This window comes from Pectinophora gossypiella, chromosome 13, assembly GCF_024362695.1.
Source record: "Pectinophora gossypiella chromosome 13, ilPecGoss1.1, whole genome shotgun sequence".
Lineage (NCBI taxonomy): Eukaryota > Metazoa > Arthropoda > Insecta > Lepidoptera > Gelechiidae > Pectinophora > Pectinophora gossypiella.
This window is the reverse complement of record NC_065416.1, coordinates 15,914,546-15,935,373: the sequence shown is the minus strand read 5'-3', so window position 1 is coordinate 15,935,373 and position 20,828 is coordinate 15,914,546. Positions and strand designations below refer to the sequence as shown.

The following is a 20,828-nucleotide window of genomic DNA, read 5'->3' as shown; positions in this document are numbered from 1 at the left end:
CAGGTGTAACTTAAAATAAAATTAGGTGTTTACAGGAATCAGCACCACTTTAATTATTAATTATATAAGCTTAAAGAAAATAGTTGGCTGTCTGAAAACCAGGGCTTTATACCGTTATCATACCGGTAAGTTTATACCGATATGATACCGGTAGTGTTATCTTAACCGCTTGTATACCTTAACCTTTCCAAGCCCTGCTGAAAGCTGACATCATTTATGGTATAAGAATAAATTATTATGTGATAATTGTTATTTGTTACGGAATAATTAATTAGTCTTAAGAAATGTTTTATAGACTGAATCATTTATACCTACATAATTTAACGTTATTATTTTTATAAAAAGAGCCAATAATAAAACAATGCAAATGATTCAAATCTTTTATTTATTTAATACTTACGATTATTTACAATTATTACATGTTATGTTAATTATTATATGCGAAAAATATAGTGTTTAGCGGAGTTCGTGTTTCTTCGAGCTTGCCTCACATCTTTAAAATCTAGTGGAATGGTGGGGAGAATAAATTCGTTTTCTCTTGAACTTAGAGAGTTTCCTTCCAATCTCGAAACCCACTCCGTAACAAAATCAAATTTGTCACTTTTCAGATCGTACAATGTTACGTCGACGCAAAGTTAAGTACTCGGATACCCATTTCTATTATATGTTTTACCATTTTCATTACTTTTTTATGGAATATAAGCAGGCATTTGGCAACAATCTCACCTGATGGTGAGAGATCCGGCCGAGGATGGGACATGCTTACCTATAAAGTGCCTATTGACTTTCGCTTTGAAGAAGACCAGATTGGTCTTATGTTACTTTTATTTCTATATAAGCTGATATAGTTATTTTGATTCCTTATACAAATCTAGTTGGTACCTAAAAGAGTCAAACCTAAAAGAGTCAAAAAATATAAAATCCACCATAATAATCCACCAAATATTATCGATAGTTCTTATTTTAGACGAAATATTGAGAAAGTATTTAACATATCTGGCCAGCTTATAAATTAAATTCTTAATACTGAATGTTGTGCTGAGTCTCAATATATGTTTTGAGTGAGTAAATGCGTACTAGACCAGCTGCAGCAGCTGTATTCCCAACCTGTGCCGTCTAGCCACACCCCGGACACTTCATACAAATATCTCTTACCGTGTGCCGCTTAACCGAGAGCGAAACAGTGCGTGCTCCCCTTTACTCTTTAGCAGCTTACGGCAGAGAGAGTGAGACAACTCTACCTCAACGCCAGACACGAATTGGCGCGGGGTGTTATAGTGGTATTATTCTGTATTCTGGTTAGATCACCTAACCACGATCCGCGGACCCCTAACAGTAACAGTAATCATATATTTATTTGAGTTTCAGTACGTAAGTACAATATGTGAAAATAATTAAAAATAAAAACAAAATTCCGTGAATTTTCCGACGGGAAATTCTACTTGATATCAACCTGTGATATCAACTCAGAATCATAAATCATCAACCAAAGTTTTCGTTACGGGACACCGTTTACAGGTTATATACAGGTGTATATGATCGAGGGAGTCACTATCCATTTTTATTTTGTGTGCGGATCCCTTTGGCTACATTCGCGGACCACAGGTTGGGGTACGCTGCACTAGACGATGGTGCAGCAGGACTTCTTCTTGGTGTCTTCTTCGGGCTCGGGCGGCGGCTGCCCCTTCTTGATGCGGGAGACCTCGCTGATCAGCTTCAGGAAAGCCTGAGTCAATGTAACTAGTTAGCTGACGAACTTACAATTGTTAAAGTGTTACGACTTGAGTCGCTGTGATATTTTTGATCCACGATTCCACTGTGTGTTCTACAATGTAAAAAAATGGAGTTGTAAGGAAGATTTTATTAAAAATGATTAAGATTTTAATGGAAAGATGATGACTGCAATAAAAATCTTATTTAAACTTGGGCGCAGTGAGTGTTGTCATATTTACGACGACATAATTGAGCCGAACTATTTGACATTGTAAGCGTCTCGCGAATCTGGATTAGGTTGTTGCCAATCTTTGAACACGCCTGTTGTGCCGATGTTTTGGTCACTTAGAGTGTTACTATCTATACCTTGAATATCCCTAATTATTGGACATTGTGGATGTTGCTAACTACTTGCTAACGACTGTCACTAGCTATTTGCTTCTGACTGTACCTACGTATTTCCCTATTACAGTCCAACTACATCTGGCCACATCGCATCGCACTTTCATATGCTTCTATACTTTTCTGTAGAAGAGACATGCGCCCGCTCGCGGAAGGCATCGACGAGGCGGTCGGAGTGGTACCCTCCCCATCTATCTCATTCTAGCAAATTACGCTTCTGGGTGACAGAAAAAGGTACAAGCATAAGTGCAATACGGTGCGGCCGGTGATTAGTTGAACCTATTAGCGAGCGAAATCAAAGATGACCAACTCAGTATGAGTAAAAGAACACAAAATTATAATAATGTAAAACCTTACTTTACACCCCCATTGCTATGCGCCATATAATCAACAGACCTGACGCCAACAGAACCCTTAAACATCAATTGGTAATGTTCTTTTAACATGACTTACTGTAGATTTGCCGCAGATGGCATTAACTACTTGGCCGGACAAATGGATAAAATATGTGTGAAGTGAAAATAATACCAATAATTTTGCAAATCTGTATATTTCAGCTTGTTATCGCTTCCATTATAAATTTGTTCCTGTGTCTGCTTTACAATACAATATAACATACAGCTCGATACTCCATACATTGGGAATTAAACCTAGCCTATAGGAAAACATCGGTACACGAGTACACAGGACACCACAACTGGGATAATGGCCCCGATTCCTGCAGACACATCCTAATTTTATATTAAGTTATACCCGTCATTTTCTTATCCGCCGAAAAGGAAAGGGACGGATGATTGTCAACAAGTTAATTTTAAAATGAATAAATAACCCGTGCCAATAAAATAGACATCTCGCTAGTATGTAATCCGTTTGACGTGCTGTCTATTGGCCGATGTAAAATCTTTAATAACTTTATGCCTGTCGACTTCCCGTCCCTTTCTTTTTCGACGGATAAGAAAATTACAGATATAACTTAAAATAAAATTAGATGGTGTTTACAGGAATTAGCACCAATACCTGTCTGATTCCATGCGAAACTATATTTTATATAGAAATACTTATGCATTTCTCTGTAATTATAGATTAGCATCGAGTTAGAAGACAAGTATAGGCAGAAATATGCGAAACATATAATTCATTGTAACAAATACTAATGCAATAATAATGTATTTCAAAGACTTGTTATTTCCCCGAGCCTAATAATAACCGATAGGCGTTACAGTTTACTTATATTGTTTTTTTTTTATGTGATATTGTATCTGCTGCATATGGCATTAACTTGGAGCTATTTAACACCTGAGATTCAAGAGATAATTTCTATTTTTACAATGTTTGTAAGAGCTCCAGTTGTAGTGTAGTCTACTCTTCCTCTAAACAGGTACGAGGATCTCGCCTGGTTCACGCCCTATACTTATAGCTGTACATATGTGCCTGTTAAGTGCAGTTTCATTATCAGGAGGCCTAAAAAGTCCACATCGAAGCAATGAGGATAAAAACTAGCTCAAATGCGGCAACACTATTGAATGTTCCTAAAATTTGTCAGTTCTTCATACTGTCCAGATAAACACAACATAAACAGCCTATATACGTCCCACTGCTGGGTACAGGCCTCCTTTCCAAAATGTGGAGCAATGTCATGTGTATCCCGTCCGAATGATGAGTTACGAAAAAGAAAAGCCATCAGATGGAAAAAGGTAGTTTTCAATGAAAATATGTTTGTCTAAGTTTTCTTCTTTCCGATCTTTAGGGAATAAATATAACACTATGATTTTGCAGTTAAGCGCTGCGCAAAGAGGTATAGTATAAACAATAATTGTAAAATAATATGAAGTACTGTCAAAATTATAAAAAAAAAACACTCAACAGTAGTGACACCTGATGGGAGAAATAGGCAGTTTTATCATTCCTCTAAAAAGGAATATTGCAATTTGACATTTGCTTTTTTATAGATGAATCAATCAATGTGGCCAAGCCCCCGACCAAATATCTGCCTATGGATTTACCAAATGATAATTATGGATTTATGTATGCGGACATTATGTATGAGGTTCTATGTATTGTTTTGTATCGTGAACCAAGCTACATCGAAATATTATAGATAAATGTATACTCATTATTTATTATTATATTCTGGCAGTAAAGGCGACCATCTCCCGGGCCCCATACATACTCGTACTTTACAATCTATTTTTTGTATGCCAAGAAATTATGCTATTTTTCATTATTGCATTTATTTATTCACTTAAAAACATGTTTTTTATTGAAATTATTACTATTTCATAATTAGAATTGAGGCTTTGTAATGATTACAAAAAAATAATTCGAATTTATAGGAATTCGCGTTGGGATATATAGTTTTAATCGATTAATTTCATCATTTTCGTTGAGAATGCATTAATTTTGGAGCCGTGTATATAAAGTATAAACACGTAGACAACTACATAGATATGAACTAGCAAGAGTCTAACAATTACAATCGAAACAAACCACGACTTTTGCCCGCTAATGTTTTTAATGACTTTATAGACACGCCTGTTATCCTTAGCGACGTGAGCAGAGCCAAGCCACGTCTAAGTCAAATTACATAATAAACATCAAACATAGATGTTTATCTGCATCGTAGATGGTTGCAAATTGCGATTTATTTTCTATACAATGATTATCACACGCGATGTACCGATCAATAGACTCGTCTATAAACCTAGTACATAAAATTGCAGCCGATAAATAAATAAAAGAGTATTTTCATTTCTTTACCAATCACCACATCTCCTTTGGAGACGTTACAAGTACTTTTCCACAGTTAAAACATAGCGGGCCACGGTCAAATTAAGCAAATAATTCGGAAATAACATACATCGTTACAAAAATTGTGACACATAATATTGCTGTAATGAGAAACAATAAATAGACCAGTATAACGAGACCCCTGCGAGGCTCTGACCTCAATGTCAGGTGTCTGGTTATACTGGAGACACGTAAAGCCTAGGTGGAGTGAAGCTATCCTAGGGATGACATTCACCGTACATGAGCAGTGCACACATACAAATTGCGTTGGACGATCACGGCTTCACGCTTGACTAGTTAACACAGGTTGCATATATATTTGGGGAAATATACTTACTTATAAAACATTTAAAGACTATAAATACGACATAAGGGCCGGAAACTTTGATATTTTTAGGACCTACCTAATTCGAGAAAAAATAAGAAAAATCGCCCTGCGAATTATTAACTATTTTCTTTATTACTTTGCTCGACAAACCTTCGTTAAAAAATAATCTTATATACTACTTTTCTGTTTTTATATGAACAACCTGTGTTAACTAGCCAACATGGCCGCCGCCCCCACTCACCACACAACACATTAGCACTTATTTAGAAATAAATACAAAACTTACATTACTCGTCCGATTGCTTGCACATCATGACGTCTATTATGTTACGCAGCACAAATGGCTGAGATACTATAATATTTTATCTTAAGATAACGCAATAATATGGGGACAATAATTCATTTATTTCAGGCAACTGGGCCCATGTAATCTACACAGTACGGGTCGCAAGAATCATATATAAAATAAAGTAATTGTTAATTACATCTATTACCTCCACCAACCCGCAGTGGAGCAGCGTGGTGGAGTATGCTCCATACCCCCTCCGGTTGATTGAGGGGAGGCCTGTGCCCAGCAGTGGGACGTATATAGGCAGTTTATGTACTTCTATTACATTTTTGCCTTCGATCAATTCTTGCAATAATTTCAATACTTAGTAAGTTTAAAAAATATATATAAGAGATTGAAGTTGATTTTCAAATTCTTGGGACTTTTTTGTAGCCAAAGATATCTAATGATCTCTGGTCAAACTAGGTTGGGAAACTTTGCTCTAAAGAGAGTGAGAAAGAACTATAAGGCTCTTTCTTTTCTCGTACCGTCATATTAAGACAGTATCTTCGCCGCCTGTGTCCAGCTTGACTCACTATTATGAACTATTGACGTTATGGTACCTTACGCTTATTGTCCGCGACCATTGGCTGGGATGCTCGTTTAATTGCTAATTTTGTCACAGTTTTTTTAATTTGTTTTTACATAATGCCCGTTATAAATTATGTTCGGTGTTTTCTTTTGTAGACATAATTTTGTGCCGTACCTATTACATCCTGCTAATACAAAGTGTGAGAATTATATCTCAAAAGTAAAATGTTGTGACAAATTTAGCAATGAAACGAACATGATTCAGATACTTACATGATTTGTATTAGGAATGAGTTCGGTGTTACAATACAAAATAACATGCAAGCACAAAGCTTAAATATAACAATAATTAATTGAATACTGTACTCAATTAATATTCAGGGATAATTTACTGAGTAAAGTTACATAATGTGGTGTTTTTATAACGTTGCCGATTTTATAGCTCGAAAAATAGCGCCGTCCTTTATGCTTGATGCTAGAAAGAGATAGCGCGAGTTCGATTGGGATCCCAAACAATTAATCGGTAACAGTATTCGTAAAATGCCAGCACCAAAACGGGCGAATTTCATATTACATTTTTACATAGCCTGGCTGCTTATCCTATAGTAAAATATCAACTACGTTCCGTGACGATCGCGTGACGTCTGTCCCATTTGCAAGGAATTCATGGACTGTTTACTAGTGTTACAGCTCGATAGCGCCCTATCGATAGTTTTCGATCGAACTATTGATAGTTTACCAAAAAATGATAATATCGATAATTAATCGATAGTATCGACTCTATCGATAGTATCGATTGTTATTTTTAGCGATAGTATCGATACTATCGTTGCTTATCAACAGTATCGGCAAAAAAGAGCTATCGATACTATCGGTAGGCCTATCGGTTGGGTACATGATTTTGGCTGTTTACTATCGATTTTTCGGCAACACTACTGTTTACGTTGTTTACCTTTAGGTCACAAAAAATCTAATTTTTTCCCTGTGCCTTCTAACGAGACAGACAATCCGCGCTCTCTCCCTTACTCAGCTGAGGCCAAGTCGAGTGGAGTAAGTTTCGACTTAATATCTTAAAATATGGGTGGTACTCTAGCTAGAGCGTCACCCCGGTCGTCACTTGGCTTCCAATACACGGACGCATGTTTTGACTTCCACGGACCTTTGTTGAGTCCAAAAACAAATGAACTATTGGTAGTATTTGCACATCAAGTCGATATTCTCGTTGAATTTTGCATAAAAAAACAATTCCATTCCATTCCATGTTTATTCACTGTACTAACTATACTTAAACTCCAATTCATTGTAGATTATGATATCAGCTCATTTGTTCACAGGACTCTGAGTATAGGTCCTAACCCGTACTAGTCGTAACTAGATTACAATATCGGCGCACACGCAGTTAGCTTTGGCCGCGGCGCGCTTAAACGACCAGTCGTAATGACTCGTTACAATATCATACATTAAGAGGCTAAATATCCCTCTGAGAAGTGACCCATCAGCCGACGACATCATACACTCAACTCTGCCATTATAATTGCCTACATCGGCGTTGTGCCCGAACCGTTCACTTCGCCAAGCTAGAATCGTATAGAAAATGCGTACAACCACTATATAAAAGTTAACGTTCGAGGACACCAATAGTCCTTCGGTTGAGAGTCCTGTGCCGGGGTGGTCCTACAATATGTTGCACTTGATGCGCCTGCGCTTCTTGCCCTTGACGTCCCCGTTGGTGGCGCGCGCCTCGTCCGACTTGCGCGACCGGATCTCGCGCATCAGGTCGAAGAACACCTGCCACACACACACCGCCGTCAACCCACACACAGACAACACAGCGGCCCGCCACCACCAGATGACCACATACATATTATGTTCAATGAAACATACATACACATTTATTTACGACCCAAGAAATGAAAAATCCTTCTCATCAAAAAAAAGTCGAATCACCTCCAAGTTTATTAGTTTTTATTTATTTATTTTACTTTTATTTGTTTTTTTATTTATTTATTTATAGTATTTATTATTTTATACAAGATGTTGCACTGTCCCGCACCAAATTGTAATAATGTTTCCTATCCACTGGTTGCCTGGAAGAAATTGCTGCTTAGCAATAAGGCCGCCAGATTGTACTGTATCTATCATCATCTGTGTTAATTTGTTTTGTATGTTGTGTGCAATAAAGTATATTTGATTTGATTTGATTTATATAGGATTATCAAAAAAATATTAAATACAACCATTAGGAATAAAAAAATACATTTTAGTCCCCACCTATCACTTTGGTCTAACAGAAAGCTTGATGAGACGTTGGTACTTAGTTCATCTTGCGATGGGTGTACCTCTGAATGAATACGATATTGTCGTGACTTTTTTGTTTACATTTAACGCAATTCCCTGTAGACCTTATGAAGTTTTTAATTCTTATGTTCCAAATTCAATTTTAAAATAATATATTATTTACTTGTGTTTTGTTTAAGAAAAAGTCGGACGTGTTTCGATTTTTTTGATGAGGTAGGTATATTTTGTTGTTATTGAGACTATTTTTCAATGACTTTTTGATGAGTTTTAGTTTAATAACTATATCACTGAAAACCTGTTCAGTACTTGTATTTTAATCACCCAGATCCAAATTAAACGCATTCTTCGACGTCTTAGTTGAAATCAACTATACGTAGATGCGTCATTCATTTAGATTGCAGGTAACATTAATACCCTGCGATCGTTAAGCTAAGCTGCACACACGTGTATTGCTAATCTATATTTAGTGGTAACGGGCCAACTGTCAATTTTATCAAATCAAATACTAAATAAATCTAAATATATAAAAGGAGAAACTGACTGACTGAGATATCAACGCACAGCCTAAACGGCTAAATGTAGGCGCTTGAAATTTGGAAGGGACATAGCTTAGGTACCGTAGAGGTGCACTAAGAAAGGAATTCCCGGAATTCCCACGGGAACAGGAATTAGCGAGAAAATCCTTTTGTATGAAAAATCGCTTAAGTTAGATGCTTGAAATTTGATATGCACTCCCACACACACAAAGATCTCTTTTTTATAACACGCCACGCGGACGAAGTCGCGGGCAAAAGCTAGTCAAATATAAAAGGCTAATATTTTAATCACGGCTCAACTGAAAACCAGAGTCGTCGCGTAATAATATCTACCTATCTAAATAATGTATTCTGGTGAATAGTGTTATAGTTTTTCTGCATCTTGCGTCCATATATATTTTCTATCGTATTTTTGTCTTTTAGTAGATGTTGTCTACAAGATAACCTAAAAAGTTAGTCTATCTATACGCTATTTAACGCATGATTAGAATAGCAGCAGCGCAGAGATCATTGCCGAGTGCGAAAGAAATGAGACATATGTTTCTTTCGCACTAACTGCAGCAGCTTACAACTACTGAATTCGACTTTATGAGTATGAATTCATGTTTGGATCGTAGATAATTGATATCACGTGGTTTCCAGGATTTGTGCCTGGTTAATGGCAAAAAACAGCCTCCGTGGTCTAGTGGTTAGAGCGTTAGGCTCACGATCTGGAGGTCCGGGTTCGATTCCCGATGGGGACATTGTCGAAATCACTTTGTGAGACTGTCCTTTGTTTGGTAAGGACTTTTCAGGCTTGAATCACCTGATTGTCCGAAAAAGTAAGATGATTCCGTGCTTCGGAGGGCACGTTAAGCCGTTGGTCCCGGCTATTAGCCGTAAAAACACCTCCACCAACCCGCATTGGAGCAGCGTGGTGGAGTATGCTCCATACCCCCTCCGGTTGATTGAGGGGAGACCTGTGCCCAGCAGTGGGACGTATATAGGCTGTTTATGTTATGTATGTTATGTAATGGCAATATGCTCCCCTATTACATGGGACTTAAACAAGTTAAACATAGTTGCCGAGGAATGGGTGTAAATGTATACACTATATATACACCTCTGCCTTCGGGTATGATGCCATGTTATGTTACGAAAGAGTCAGATACTACAACTGTGATAGTGCTGTTTTCAGTACCACAGTTGGCTCGACCGTTATATACGGCGATACACCTATCACGTTGGTCAGAAAGCTTGGTGAAGCGTGGGTACTTAAGTTCATCTTACGACGGATTTAACCATACACATACACACAAACCCAATTAACATACAAAATGCATGTTTATTTGTTCTTATTTAAGCACAGTTTATTGTCAAATAAATTCAGTATAACAATGGTCTGCCTAAACCGATGTTATAAAAGATGTAATTGCTGAACACTGCTTCCTGAGATACAGGTCTCCTAGTTCAGGTAGCAGGGTTATACTTCTGTAGCATTTGTGTGTCCTAGCTGTAGTACCCAATGTTGTGTCGATCTTTTTCTATGACAATAAACATTTTTTTTTTTTTTTTTAACCTTTGACTACCTCAATTGGGATGTAGTTGTGAGCTGAGGTTATGTGAGACAGATATATCATTTTAATCTTCTTCTTCTATCGTGTGGGTTGTGAGGTGTGTACTAACCTCATCAACCTTGGTGTCTTGGTTACTATTGAGCCGCCAAAGGCCCCTGACTACTTACTTACATCAGTAGTAACCGGGACCAACGGCTTAACGTGCCTTCCGAAGCACGGATCATCTTACTTTCGGACAATCTGGTGATCAGCCAGTAATGTTCTAACCAAACTAGGGACCACAATTTTTGTAATATGTCCCCACCGGGAATCGAACCCGGGACCTCCGGATCGTGAGCCAAAAGCTCAACCACTGGACCACGGAGGTCGTTTCTAATCATGCTACGTGAAATAGGGTATAGAAGGTTCGAGTGCTGTGGTAGTGCTGGGGTTACCTTGTCGACGTTGTCGCGTGTCTTGGCGGAGGTCTCGACGTAGGGCACCTGCCAGTGGTGCGCGCGCTCGCGGCACGCGTCCAGCGGCACGCGGCGCTTGTCCGCTAGGTCCGACTTGTTGCCCACCAGCAGGAACGGGATGTTCTCGTCGTTCTTCACGCGCAGGATCTGTTCTCTGGAATATATAATCGTTGGTTATTGCTTTCAGAATGAAAGCGTTAGTTTTTTTTACTGCTCAGCAGTATTCTTCTATCGTGTGTGTTGTGAGATGGATTATGAACCTCATCAACTCTAGTGTCAGAGTTATTATGGAGCCGCCAAAAGCCCCTGACATGGCTCATATGTCGACTACTTAAATCAGTAAGTAGTAACCGGGCGGCTTATCGTCCCTTCCGACGCACGGATCATCTTACTCTTGGCCAATAAGGTGATCAGTTTATAATGTCCTAACCAAACTAGGGATGACGTAGTGATCTTTGTGATGAGTTCCTACTGAGACTGCAGAATCGTGAGCTTCAATCGTGAGCCCAACGCTTAACCACTGGACCACAGAGGCCGTTTTCTCAGCAGTATGATCACCATATCGTCGCCTTTTGGAGAATCACATTCTGACGTGATTTTCTTCAACAAAGTTCTCCAATGTAGTGTGTGTGTAGTGTAATGTGTGTGTAAAGTCAATCTCGTACATTTTTATAGCTGTTACTGTCATTTGCAACTTGGCTAAGATCCCTGTACAAGTTGTGTGTTGTCTGTGAAAGTGTTAAGATCTAAAAAAAACTTATTAGCACAAAAAATAGTTACCTGAACTCCTGCGTGGCGTCGAATGACTCTGGCTCGGTGATGGAGAAGACGCAGAGGAAACCCTCCCCGGATCGGAAGTAGTTGTCCCGGATGGCGGCGTAGTCCTCCTGGCCCGCCGTGTCCAGGATGTCGATCTGCACCTCTTCGCCGTCCAGCACCACCTGGAATGACATTATTAACTTCCTGAGTGAGAGAGATAACGGTATGGTTCATAGAGTTGTCTCTTTCGTTATTCTCCTCGAAGCTTCGGCGGAAATAAAATCTCTGGAAAAAAATAAATTATACAAAAGCTCAAGGAAAGCTCAGTGAAGTGTAGGTACCTAGTTCATCTTGCGATGGGTATACAGTCGTGAGCTGCCAGCACTAATAAATCTGACTACTGCATTCACTGTATGTTGATGGTTTGTGAATCTGCTCTGCTCACACCAATAGGTATTAAGAGCGTGAGTTACCGTCGCCTTAATTAAAACTCATTTAAGTATGTTATATGTATCTTTTAACTCATGTAATATGTATCGTTTTTGGGTATAAATGATGACCCTTGTTATTACACCCAAGCACTACACATCTTCCACTCATTATTATTCTGATCAAAATAAAGAGAAGCAATATAGATAGCAACATAATTCTATACCATAACTGAACCAAATATCAAGCGACAATTATTTTTATACAGGGTGTTAGTGACATCGTAACGAAAAAAAAATGGAACGTCTATTTGATTGTACTAAAAACGATGGTGGGTGTTTGAGTTTGAGTTTTTGCTGCGCCGCAATGTAAATCGAACAACGCGAACGCCTCTACCATTTTTGAATAATGGTGTACCCGAGCGAAAATAGGCAATCATCACGTTAAATCTGTACAATGCCATCTATATTTGACTGGGAAACATAGTCTGGTAAGTTCCTCATTAAAAATGTTTCAGCACAGATATCAACTCGGCGTTATATTTCTAGAATGAATGGTCTAACTTAATCTGACTATTTATCGAAAGAACAAGCAGCAAGTATCGTCAAGTGATATTAACATAACATTACAATACCAATGCGGGTGAAATCTGCATTTCAATGACAACACTTAAAATAGACATTCTGTGGTTCAACAATTCAGATATTTACTTCTGCTGTCTTTGACAGTCATGCAAACTTATTTATGTTATTGCCCATTATACTATTCGTGAATAAGCGCGGAAATCACAAGTCTATGTTCGTGAAAGTATTTGATATATTAGGGGCAAGAAAAAATAGAATATCGAAAGAGACGCTAAGAAATTTCGGACATGTGGAGAGAATGAACGAAAGTAGACTTACGAAAAAGATTTATGATGCGGGTGTAAGTGGTAGAGCCGGAAGAGGAAGGCGAAAGTCCGGGATGGTTTAAAAAAAACGCCAGGTCAAGAACACTCTGAAGTCTGCGCTTGCATGAGCCATAGAGGCAGCCAATCAGCTCGCGACACCAAACACTTCAGGACCCCGAAACCGACCCCGACGATTCCTCTCCTTTATCGCTATCGACCCACTAGTGTCGATTAATTATTTCAAATACTTTTCCTCTCGGACGACGCCCTGAGCCGAGGTTCGCGCCCAACTGGGCACCCTCAGGCCTGTTATCTTAAACGTTGCACCGGGTGAGAGCCTTGAAAAAAAAATGCGCTTGCATGAAGACATTGATGAGAGTGAAAGTAGTGTGTAAGGATCGTGGTCTATTTTTTTTTACGTGACGTATTGTAGATTTGCCGCAGATGGCATTAACTACTTGGCCGGTCAAATGAGGAGCGCTGAAGGCTCTCACCCGGTACAAAGTTCAAGACAACAGGCCTGAGGGTGCCCAGTTGGGCGCGAACCTAGGCTCAGGGCGTCGTCTGAGAGGAAAAATGTTTGAAAGAATTAATCGATCCTAGTCGGTCGAGCGCTGATTGAGGGAAATCGTCGACCACGCCGACGGGGTCGGTATCGGGTTCCTGAAGTGTGCCGTGGTTTCTGCGTACCCCAACGTATGTGTAAAAATTGGAATAGTGTTGTACCACGCAGTTCATCATTAGGTACCTATTTTCTGCCACTAAACGGCGGTTACGGGGCATTTTCTGAAGGCTTAATGCTCTGCCTATCTGGCCTTGAACTATTGCATGTATGCCTATGTTATAGAAGAATTTCAGAATGTCACGGGCATTATTATGTAATAATAATATGATTGTCTATAACACGAAGTGGTTCACGATTTCACGAAGTCACGATACACATCTGTTGCGCAAAGTTATATCAAGTCTGAAGATAAAAGGTGGCTATTACAACACCATCGGCGGAGACGCGCTGCGAGATAAAGTCTATGACATACATACAGAAACAGTAGCTGCAAGCAGTTTTTTTTTAATTTATAGCTTTACCTACCTAAATAAAGACTATAAGCATGAGTTTTTGTATACAGTGTGTTAGTGACATCGTAACTAAAACTTTGAGAGATGATTTTGTCCATGTTTCTAAGTTGATAGCAAGTCTTCTTCTATCGTGTGGGTTGTGAGGTGGAGTACCAACCTCATCAACCCTGGTGTCAGGGTTACTATTGAGCCGCCAGAGGCCCCTGACATGGCTCATGTAACGACTACTTACTTACATCAGTAAGTAGTAACTTTTTGGACAATCAGGTGATCAGCCTGTAATGTCCTAACCAAACTAGGGATCACAAAGTGATTTTTGTGATATGTCCCCATCGGGATTCGAACCCGGGACCTCCGGATCGTGAGCCCAACGCTCAACCACTAGACCACGGAGGCCGTTTAGCAAGTGAAATTGTCCGTTGCAAAAGTTAGAATTAAAAATAATAAAAAAAAAAACATAAATTTGCGTTTGATAAACTCAGAATCATGAGCGGAATCATCCCCCTTAGTATTCGTTACGATGTCACTAACACACTGTATACAAAAACTTATGCTTATAGTCTTTATTGAGATAGGTAAAGCTATTAAAAAAAAAAAAAAAACTTCTTGCAGCCACTGTTTCTGTTCTTCGATCGTATGGCTTGTGAGGTGGATGACCAACGTCCTCACCCCTGGTGACAAGATTATTATTGAGTCGCCAATGGTCCCTGACACGGCTCACGTAATGACTACCTTACATCAGTAAGAGTAGACACTTCATGATGTTCTATGTTTGTCCATTGACCAAGGATGTATCCAGAATTCATTAGCAGATTTCTGTAGATAGCCAATGTTTTGTGTACGTTTATACTTTAGGAGATTTGTACCTAATAAATGCTGTGCAGAAATAACTCATGCATGATATTTGTCTGAAGTTTTTATGAAATCAATACAGATCAGGGGGTTAAAATGGCCACATCGAAGCAATTCATCTATGAAAGCAATATTGCTATTTGACATTTGTTTGCATTGCGCACTTACTTTTACATGCGCAAATGTCAAATTGCAATATTGCTGTTTTAGATGAATTGCTTCGATGTGGACTCCTTAACCTCCCGTTTATATTTGCATGTTTCATTGGGGACGATACTAACTTTTTCATACGATGTCGACATGATTACAGTTTTACATTCTATAAGAGTTATATAATTATTTGTTACGTTTGAAGTATTATGTACATAATAATTGGTATGCCAGCGCAAATAGAGCGCGAAGACTGAAATATTCTGCCCACACCCAGACGGCGGGTGAAAGCGTGAAGGAAAGCGGTAAAGTAATCCTGTGTAGAATTTTAGTATAAATTATATTGGAGATCTCTTATGGTTATATTGGAGATGGTTTATTTCAACAGTCATGGTCTAGCGGTTAGAACGTTGGGCTAACGATCTGGAGGTCCGGGTGCGATTCCCGATGGGGACATTGTCGAAATCACTTTGTGTGGCAAGGGCATTGCACTATTTTCATTACTCTGAACCGGCGTGCGTGTATGAAGCGATTGATGAATGTGGAGGAAGCAAGAGAAATGTGTCAGGATCGAAGCAAATGAAATGCCTTGGGTGAAAGCTCATCTGCAGATGTATTTCATCCGTGGATAAAACGCCACTCTTTACAAATAGTAGGCGTCGAGTCATCCGAATTGGTGCTGTTATTCGGAGGAGTCGCCACCTAGCTAGTACTTTCCATAGTCTCTGCATACCCCGATGGGAAATAGGCGTGAATTTACGCATGTGTATGTATAAATGCAAAGAACAAAGACTGTTAACAATCTAATTATATTTTAAATTACACATTGCAGTAGCGTAAAGAATCGATATTATCGGGTAGGAGTTACTTTATTTGCAACATGATGTAGTTTACAAGAACAATAGTGTTATTTTCCCTGTTCTGTTTGGATCTGCCTCACTGAGGCGCCTTTTTGTACTACATAGGTATTATTTATAGCTATAAATCCCTCAGTTTTCCTTATGCTTAATTGTTTATACGTATAAATGAATCATACGGTTAATTATAAATTAATATGTTATTGACCTTTGACATAACACTTCTTCTATGTACTTATTTTTATACCACAAAAATACTTAAATAACTGGCTCAGTTGGCCAGTGGTTCAGCGTTGGGGTTACGATCCGGAGGTCTCAAGTTCTAATCCCGGGGGGGACATATCACAAAAATCACTTTGTGATCCCTAATTTGTTAAGAACATTACAGGCTGATCGCCTGATTGTACGAAAGTAAGATGATCCGTGCTTCGGAAGACACGTTAAGCCGTTGGTCCCGGTAACTATTTACTGATGTAACTGAATAATCGTTACATGAGCCATGTCAGAGGCCTTTGAGCGCTCAATCATAACCTTGACACCAGGGTTGATGAGGTTGGTATTCCAACTCACAACCCACACGATAAGAAGAAGAATACAGACGTCTGTATACACTATCATTGCCAACCTATTCTAATCTAATCTAACCTACAAGATCCCACTGCTGGGTAAATGCCTCCCTTTCCTCTTTCCATTTTTCGCGGTCCTGTGCGTACTCCGGCAAGCGTCCAAGTCGTCACGCCATCTCTTTCGAGGTCTGCCACCAACCTATTACCAACATTAAAATGTATCTGAATACTCTTTACCTTTTTCCTATAGCTATCAGCCTTCGTGGGTTCATAGTCTTCGACAAACTCGTCGTACATGAACTGCAGCGTGAGCGCAGACTTGCCCACGCCGCCGGAGCCCACCATGATCACCTTGTGCAGCGTGGGCGCCGCCGCCGGCTTCTTAGACATCTTGCGCGTGCGCGGTACGCCCACCAGCCGACCACACTGGAACAACGGGGCAATAAGTGTAAATTGCACAGCAGTTTAATTATTTTTCCTTGTAAATGTGTGGAGAATAAAATGTCCATACACTCATTCAATAATAAAGAGATTACGCACTACGCATCAAAGGTTGCCTGGAAGAGATTGCTACCTTAGCAATAAGGCCGCCGGTTGTACTACTTATCTAATTATAATAATATATTTTTAATTTTTAGACGATTGTTTTAGATTCCTGCTTAAAATTGACGTGTATTCCACAAATTTTATGCCTGTCGATTACCCGTCCCTTTCTTTTTCAACGGATAAGAAAATGACAGTTATAACTTAAAATAAAATTAGATGGTGACTGCAGGAATTAGCACCACTGTGTACTTCTAAAACCAGTAAACATCACGTCTGTACTTCCGAACGGGTAGGCAGAGGTATACAGTTCAGACAACGCGTGACTTGTACCGTAGTGTCACGAGTTCCGAATCCTGGGTTGGGCTCTAAACTACAGAATTCTACTTTATAAGATTGAATTCTAAAAAACGACATACGACAAATCTAAAAAAAAAAGCGTTAGTTTGGAACTTCCTACTCTTAAGGCGCTTGCGACTTCTGGCATTAATAAAAGAAACATGTCCACTTTATCACGTGTCCCGCTTTTCCCTAAACTAGGTACTACAAAGTGAAATGGTGTAATTTTCTCCATGGTGCGCACGCGCCGCGCTGTCAGTTCGCGACCTGGTCTCGATCGCAAACGCAAGTCGCATAGCAGCTACGGCGTGATATGTCGGCTGATAACAGTGAATGCACGCGTACCGATAACGGTTAGTGCTCGATAACAACACTGTAATTTGAACACATAGATTTATTTTATCACAACGAGAAGTCTTGTAGACGACGCGATAACACTTTAAGACAGGATAGTGAATTCTAAATACTGATCTGAATGCATTATATACCTTATCATACTATGAATATGACAATATAGACGGCCTCCGTGGTCCAGTGGTTGAGCGTTGGGCTCACGATCCGGAGGCCCCGGGCTCGACATATCACAAAAATCACTTTGTGATCCCTAGTTTGATTAGAACATTACAGACTGATCACCTGATTGTCCGAAAGTAAGATGATCAATCTATTTACTAAAATACTTTAGACTAATATTATTGATAACAGTTGTGTATACCTACTTATGAACAATTATTCACGCATTCTTTTCCAGATAAGAATATTTGCAGAAACATGATTCACTCTACTTTGGAACAGGTTACTAAATATTTTCAAACGATATAATGGCGTTTTTCTTGCGCCATTCTTCCAGATTCTATATCGCCCATCCTTATCTATAGTGGCATACTCATTTTGGGCATATAAGCATAGAGTAAGGAATAATACAGGGTGTTAGTGACATCATAACGAATACTGAGGGGGATGATTCAGACCATGATTCTGAGTGCTGAATCATCCCTCTCAGTATTCGTTGCAATGTCCCTTGCACCCCGAACAAGTACGTACAGATAGCCATACAAGTAAGTATGGGTGTTAGTGACACCGTAACGAATACTGCGAGGGAAGTTTCAGACCATGATTCTGAGTTCATATCAAGTGGAATTTCCTGTCGGAAAATTCATGAAAACTTTAGTTTTTTAAAATTATTTTCATTTCCATACTTTGGCGACGGAAAATTTCACTTGATATCAGCTCAGAATCATGGCGTGAACCATCCCTCAAAGTTTTCGTTACGATGTCACTAACACCCTGTATTACGTATAGAACGGACACTCTCCACCCCGCACCAATTTGTATCGGTTACCGGTGCCCGAGGTAGATTTCCCTATACTCTCCGCTGGGTCTACCTTTAGTCTAAATGGCCATAAACTGTTAAGGTAAAAGGGGGCGCGCGGACTGTCTGTCTCGCTTCCACTTACGCGTTATGTGACAGACGGTAGGAACCAGATGTTTGTAAGGAGTGCCGGGGTGTGACAATGGTAAATTTTTGTACCTAATATAAACTTATTTTGGGCATAAAGTTCAATTACAGAAGTCAGAATATGGAAACCAGTCGCGTCGTAGCGTATGGGAAAGCGGTGGGCGGCGATACCGATGTCTGGGTGGAGATAGCCGAATTAGGGCTGGTACGATCGCTATACTGCCGCAGTTAGCATACGGCCTTGAAAACCTTTCATCGTGGCTATGGTGCTATGTTAATAGTCATTTAATCGTGCCTCTAGCTTCAGAATGAACCATAATACATATAATAATTACATCTATCATACATAATTCATATCCTATACCTAAAGGTTGCCTAGAAGAGATTGCTACCTTAGCAATAAGGCCGCCTGTTGTACAACCAATTTAATTATAATAATAATGTATTTTTAAAGTGATTTAAGTGCAATAAAGAGTTTTCGTTCGTTATACGACAATATACGTAAGTTATAAAATAGGGTACAATATTTACTTATCGATAAACTTTAAACCAAGGATCTACATGATACCGTCTTGAAATCAGACGTAATTAAGAATTCTGATTGCTTATATTAATATTGGAGAGGAAATATGTTGGCCACCTGATACGACACGATTCATTTATAAAGAACATCATAGAAGAAAAAAATGAAAGAAAGAGAGGAAGGGGTAGACCTAGGAGAACATTATGAAACAAATAATAGAGAAGGTACAGGTCGTGTCGTATCCGGAGGTGAACGATTTGGCGGAGAGAAGGGAGGAATTGCAATTACTCCACCGACAAGAGCAAATACATTTATCTATCATAGATAATAATGACCCCACTGATCTACTGCAGTTTGATTTCCATCTTACTGTCGCTTGGGATAAGGCTGGATGGAGTGTAACTAACAAGAAGTTGCACACAAAACGCCGTATTTCGAAAAGCTTTTTCGAATTGGCAACCCTGAGCCCTAAATAACGTTGGAAATGGCGCGAATTAGCAACGAACGAGGCCCGGGGCAATGAACTTGATATCCACAGCCACAACACACATTACGCCGGCTCCAAACATATCCCGGCTAAATCTAGATCGATATTAGCTTCATACGCATGTACAGCAGAAAAATGTTTATTAAACTACTAATAAGAGACTTGAACACAAAAAAGTACAGCTATTTGCTCCTTTAACGTACTTATTAATAAATAGGAAAAGGGCCAAGATAGTTTAGTAAAACTTTAACTAGTGCACTTATACGCAAGTCTTAAATAACTAAAGCCATAATCTGAGTTTTATCGAACACACTTTTTGAGACTATCCTTGGTTTGGAAAGGAAATTATAGGCTTGAATCACATGATTATTGGCTGAAAAAGTAAGTCGATTCCGCTATTAGCCGTAAAAAACACCTCTACCAATTCGCAGTGGAGCTGCATGGTTTAGTATGGTCCATACCTTCTCCGGTTGATTGAGGGGACGCCTGTGCCCAGCAGTGGGACGTATATAGGTTGTTTATGGTATGTATCTGAGTTTAGTGAGGCGTGCGACCGGTTACCAGATTGACCAGAGACTGTCAACATCGCCACAGTCCACTATGATAAGCATTTTTACCATATATCGTAAATGGTAAAGCACAATGGCTAATGTGGCCAAGGTTAATGTACCAGGAACTAGACGGCAGATAACTAACAGGAACCAGCTAGATAGCTCAGCTCAAATCTAAACCCTAAGCCAATAAAGCAATAAAAAAATTTTACAAGGAAAAGAATCGCCAGCACGATATACTCGTACGCACAAAAGTCATTAACATTTTCAAAACAAACAAACTCAACTCCCGTACAACACAATAGTTAGCTTGTAAACTACTAACGGCGGTGTTAATGCGTTAATAAATAAAGCCGGCTTCACACGACCCACAATAGCATCAGGTGAGGCCCCTGTGGCCCCTGCTATCTCTA

General features: G+C 39.3%; 1 protein-coding gene across 4 annotated transcripts in view; it reads right to left on the bottom strand.

Annotated features, from left to right (window-relative positions):
* Nucleotides 1–366: 366 nt before the first annotated feature.
* Nucleotides 367–20,828, bottom strand: part of LOC126371971 (ras-related protein Ral-a) — a 31,502-nt gene continuing 11,040 nt past the window's right edge. For 3 of the 4 annotated variants that reach the window (XM_050017453.1, XM_050017451.1, XM_050017450.1), the window contains exons 2-5: nt 16,751–16,939; nt 11,715–11,875; nt 10,914–11,088; nt 2,647–7,877 (exon numbers count right to left, since the gene is read on the bottom strand). In XM_050017453.1, the coding sequence (XP_049873410.1) occupies nt 7,764–7,877; nt 10,914–11,088; nt 11,715–11,875; nt 16,751–16,903 (603 nt within the window). In that variant the 5' untranslated portion in view covers nt 16,904–16,939 and the 3' untranslated portion in view covers nt 2,647–7,763. Of the gene's footprint in view, nt 1,727–2,646; nt 7,878–10,913; nt 11,089–11,714; nt 11,876–16,750; nt 16,940–20,828 lie in introns of those variants that run through there. The other variant, XM_050017452.1, reaches the window with a different exon arrangement.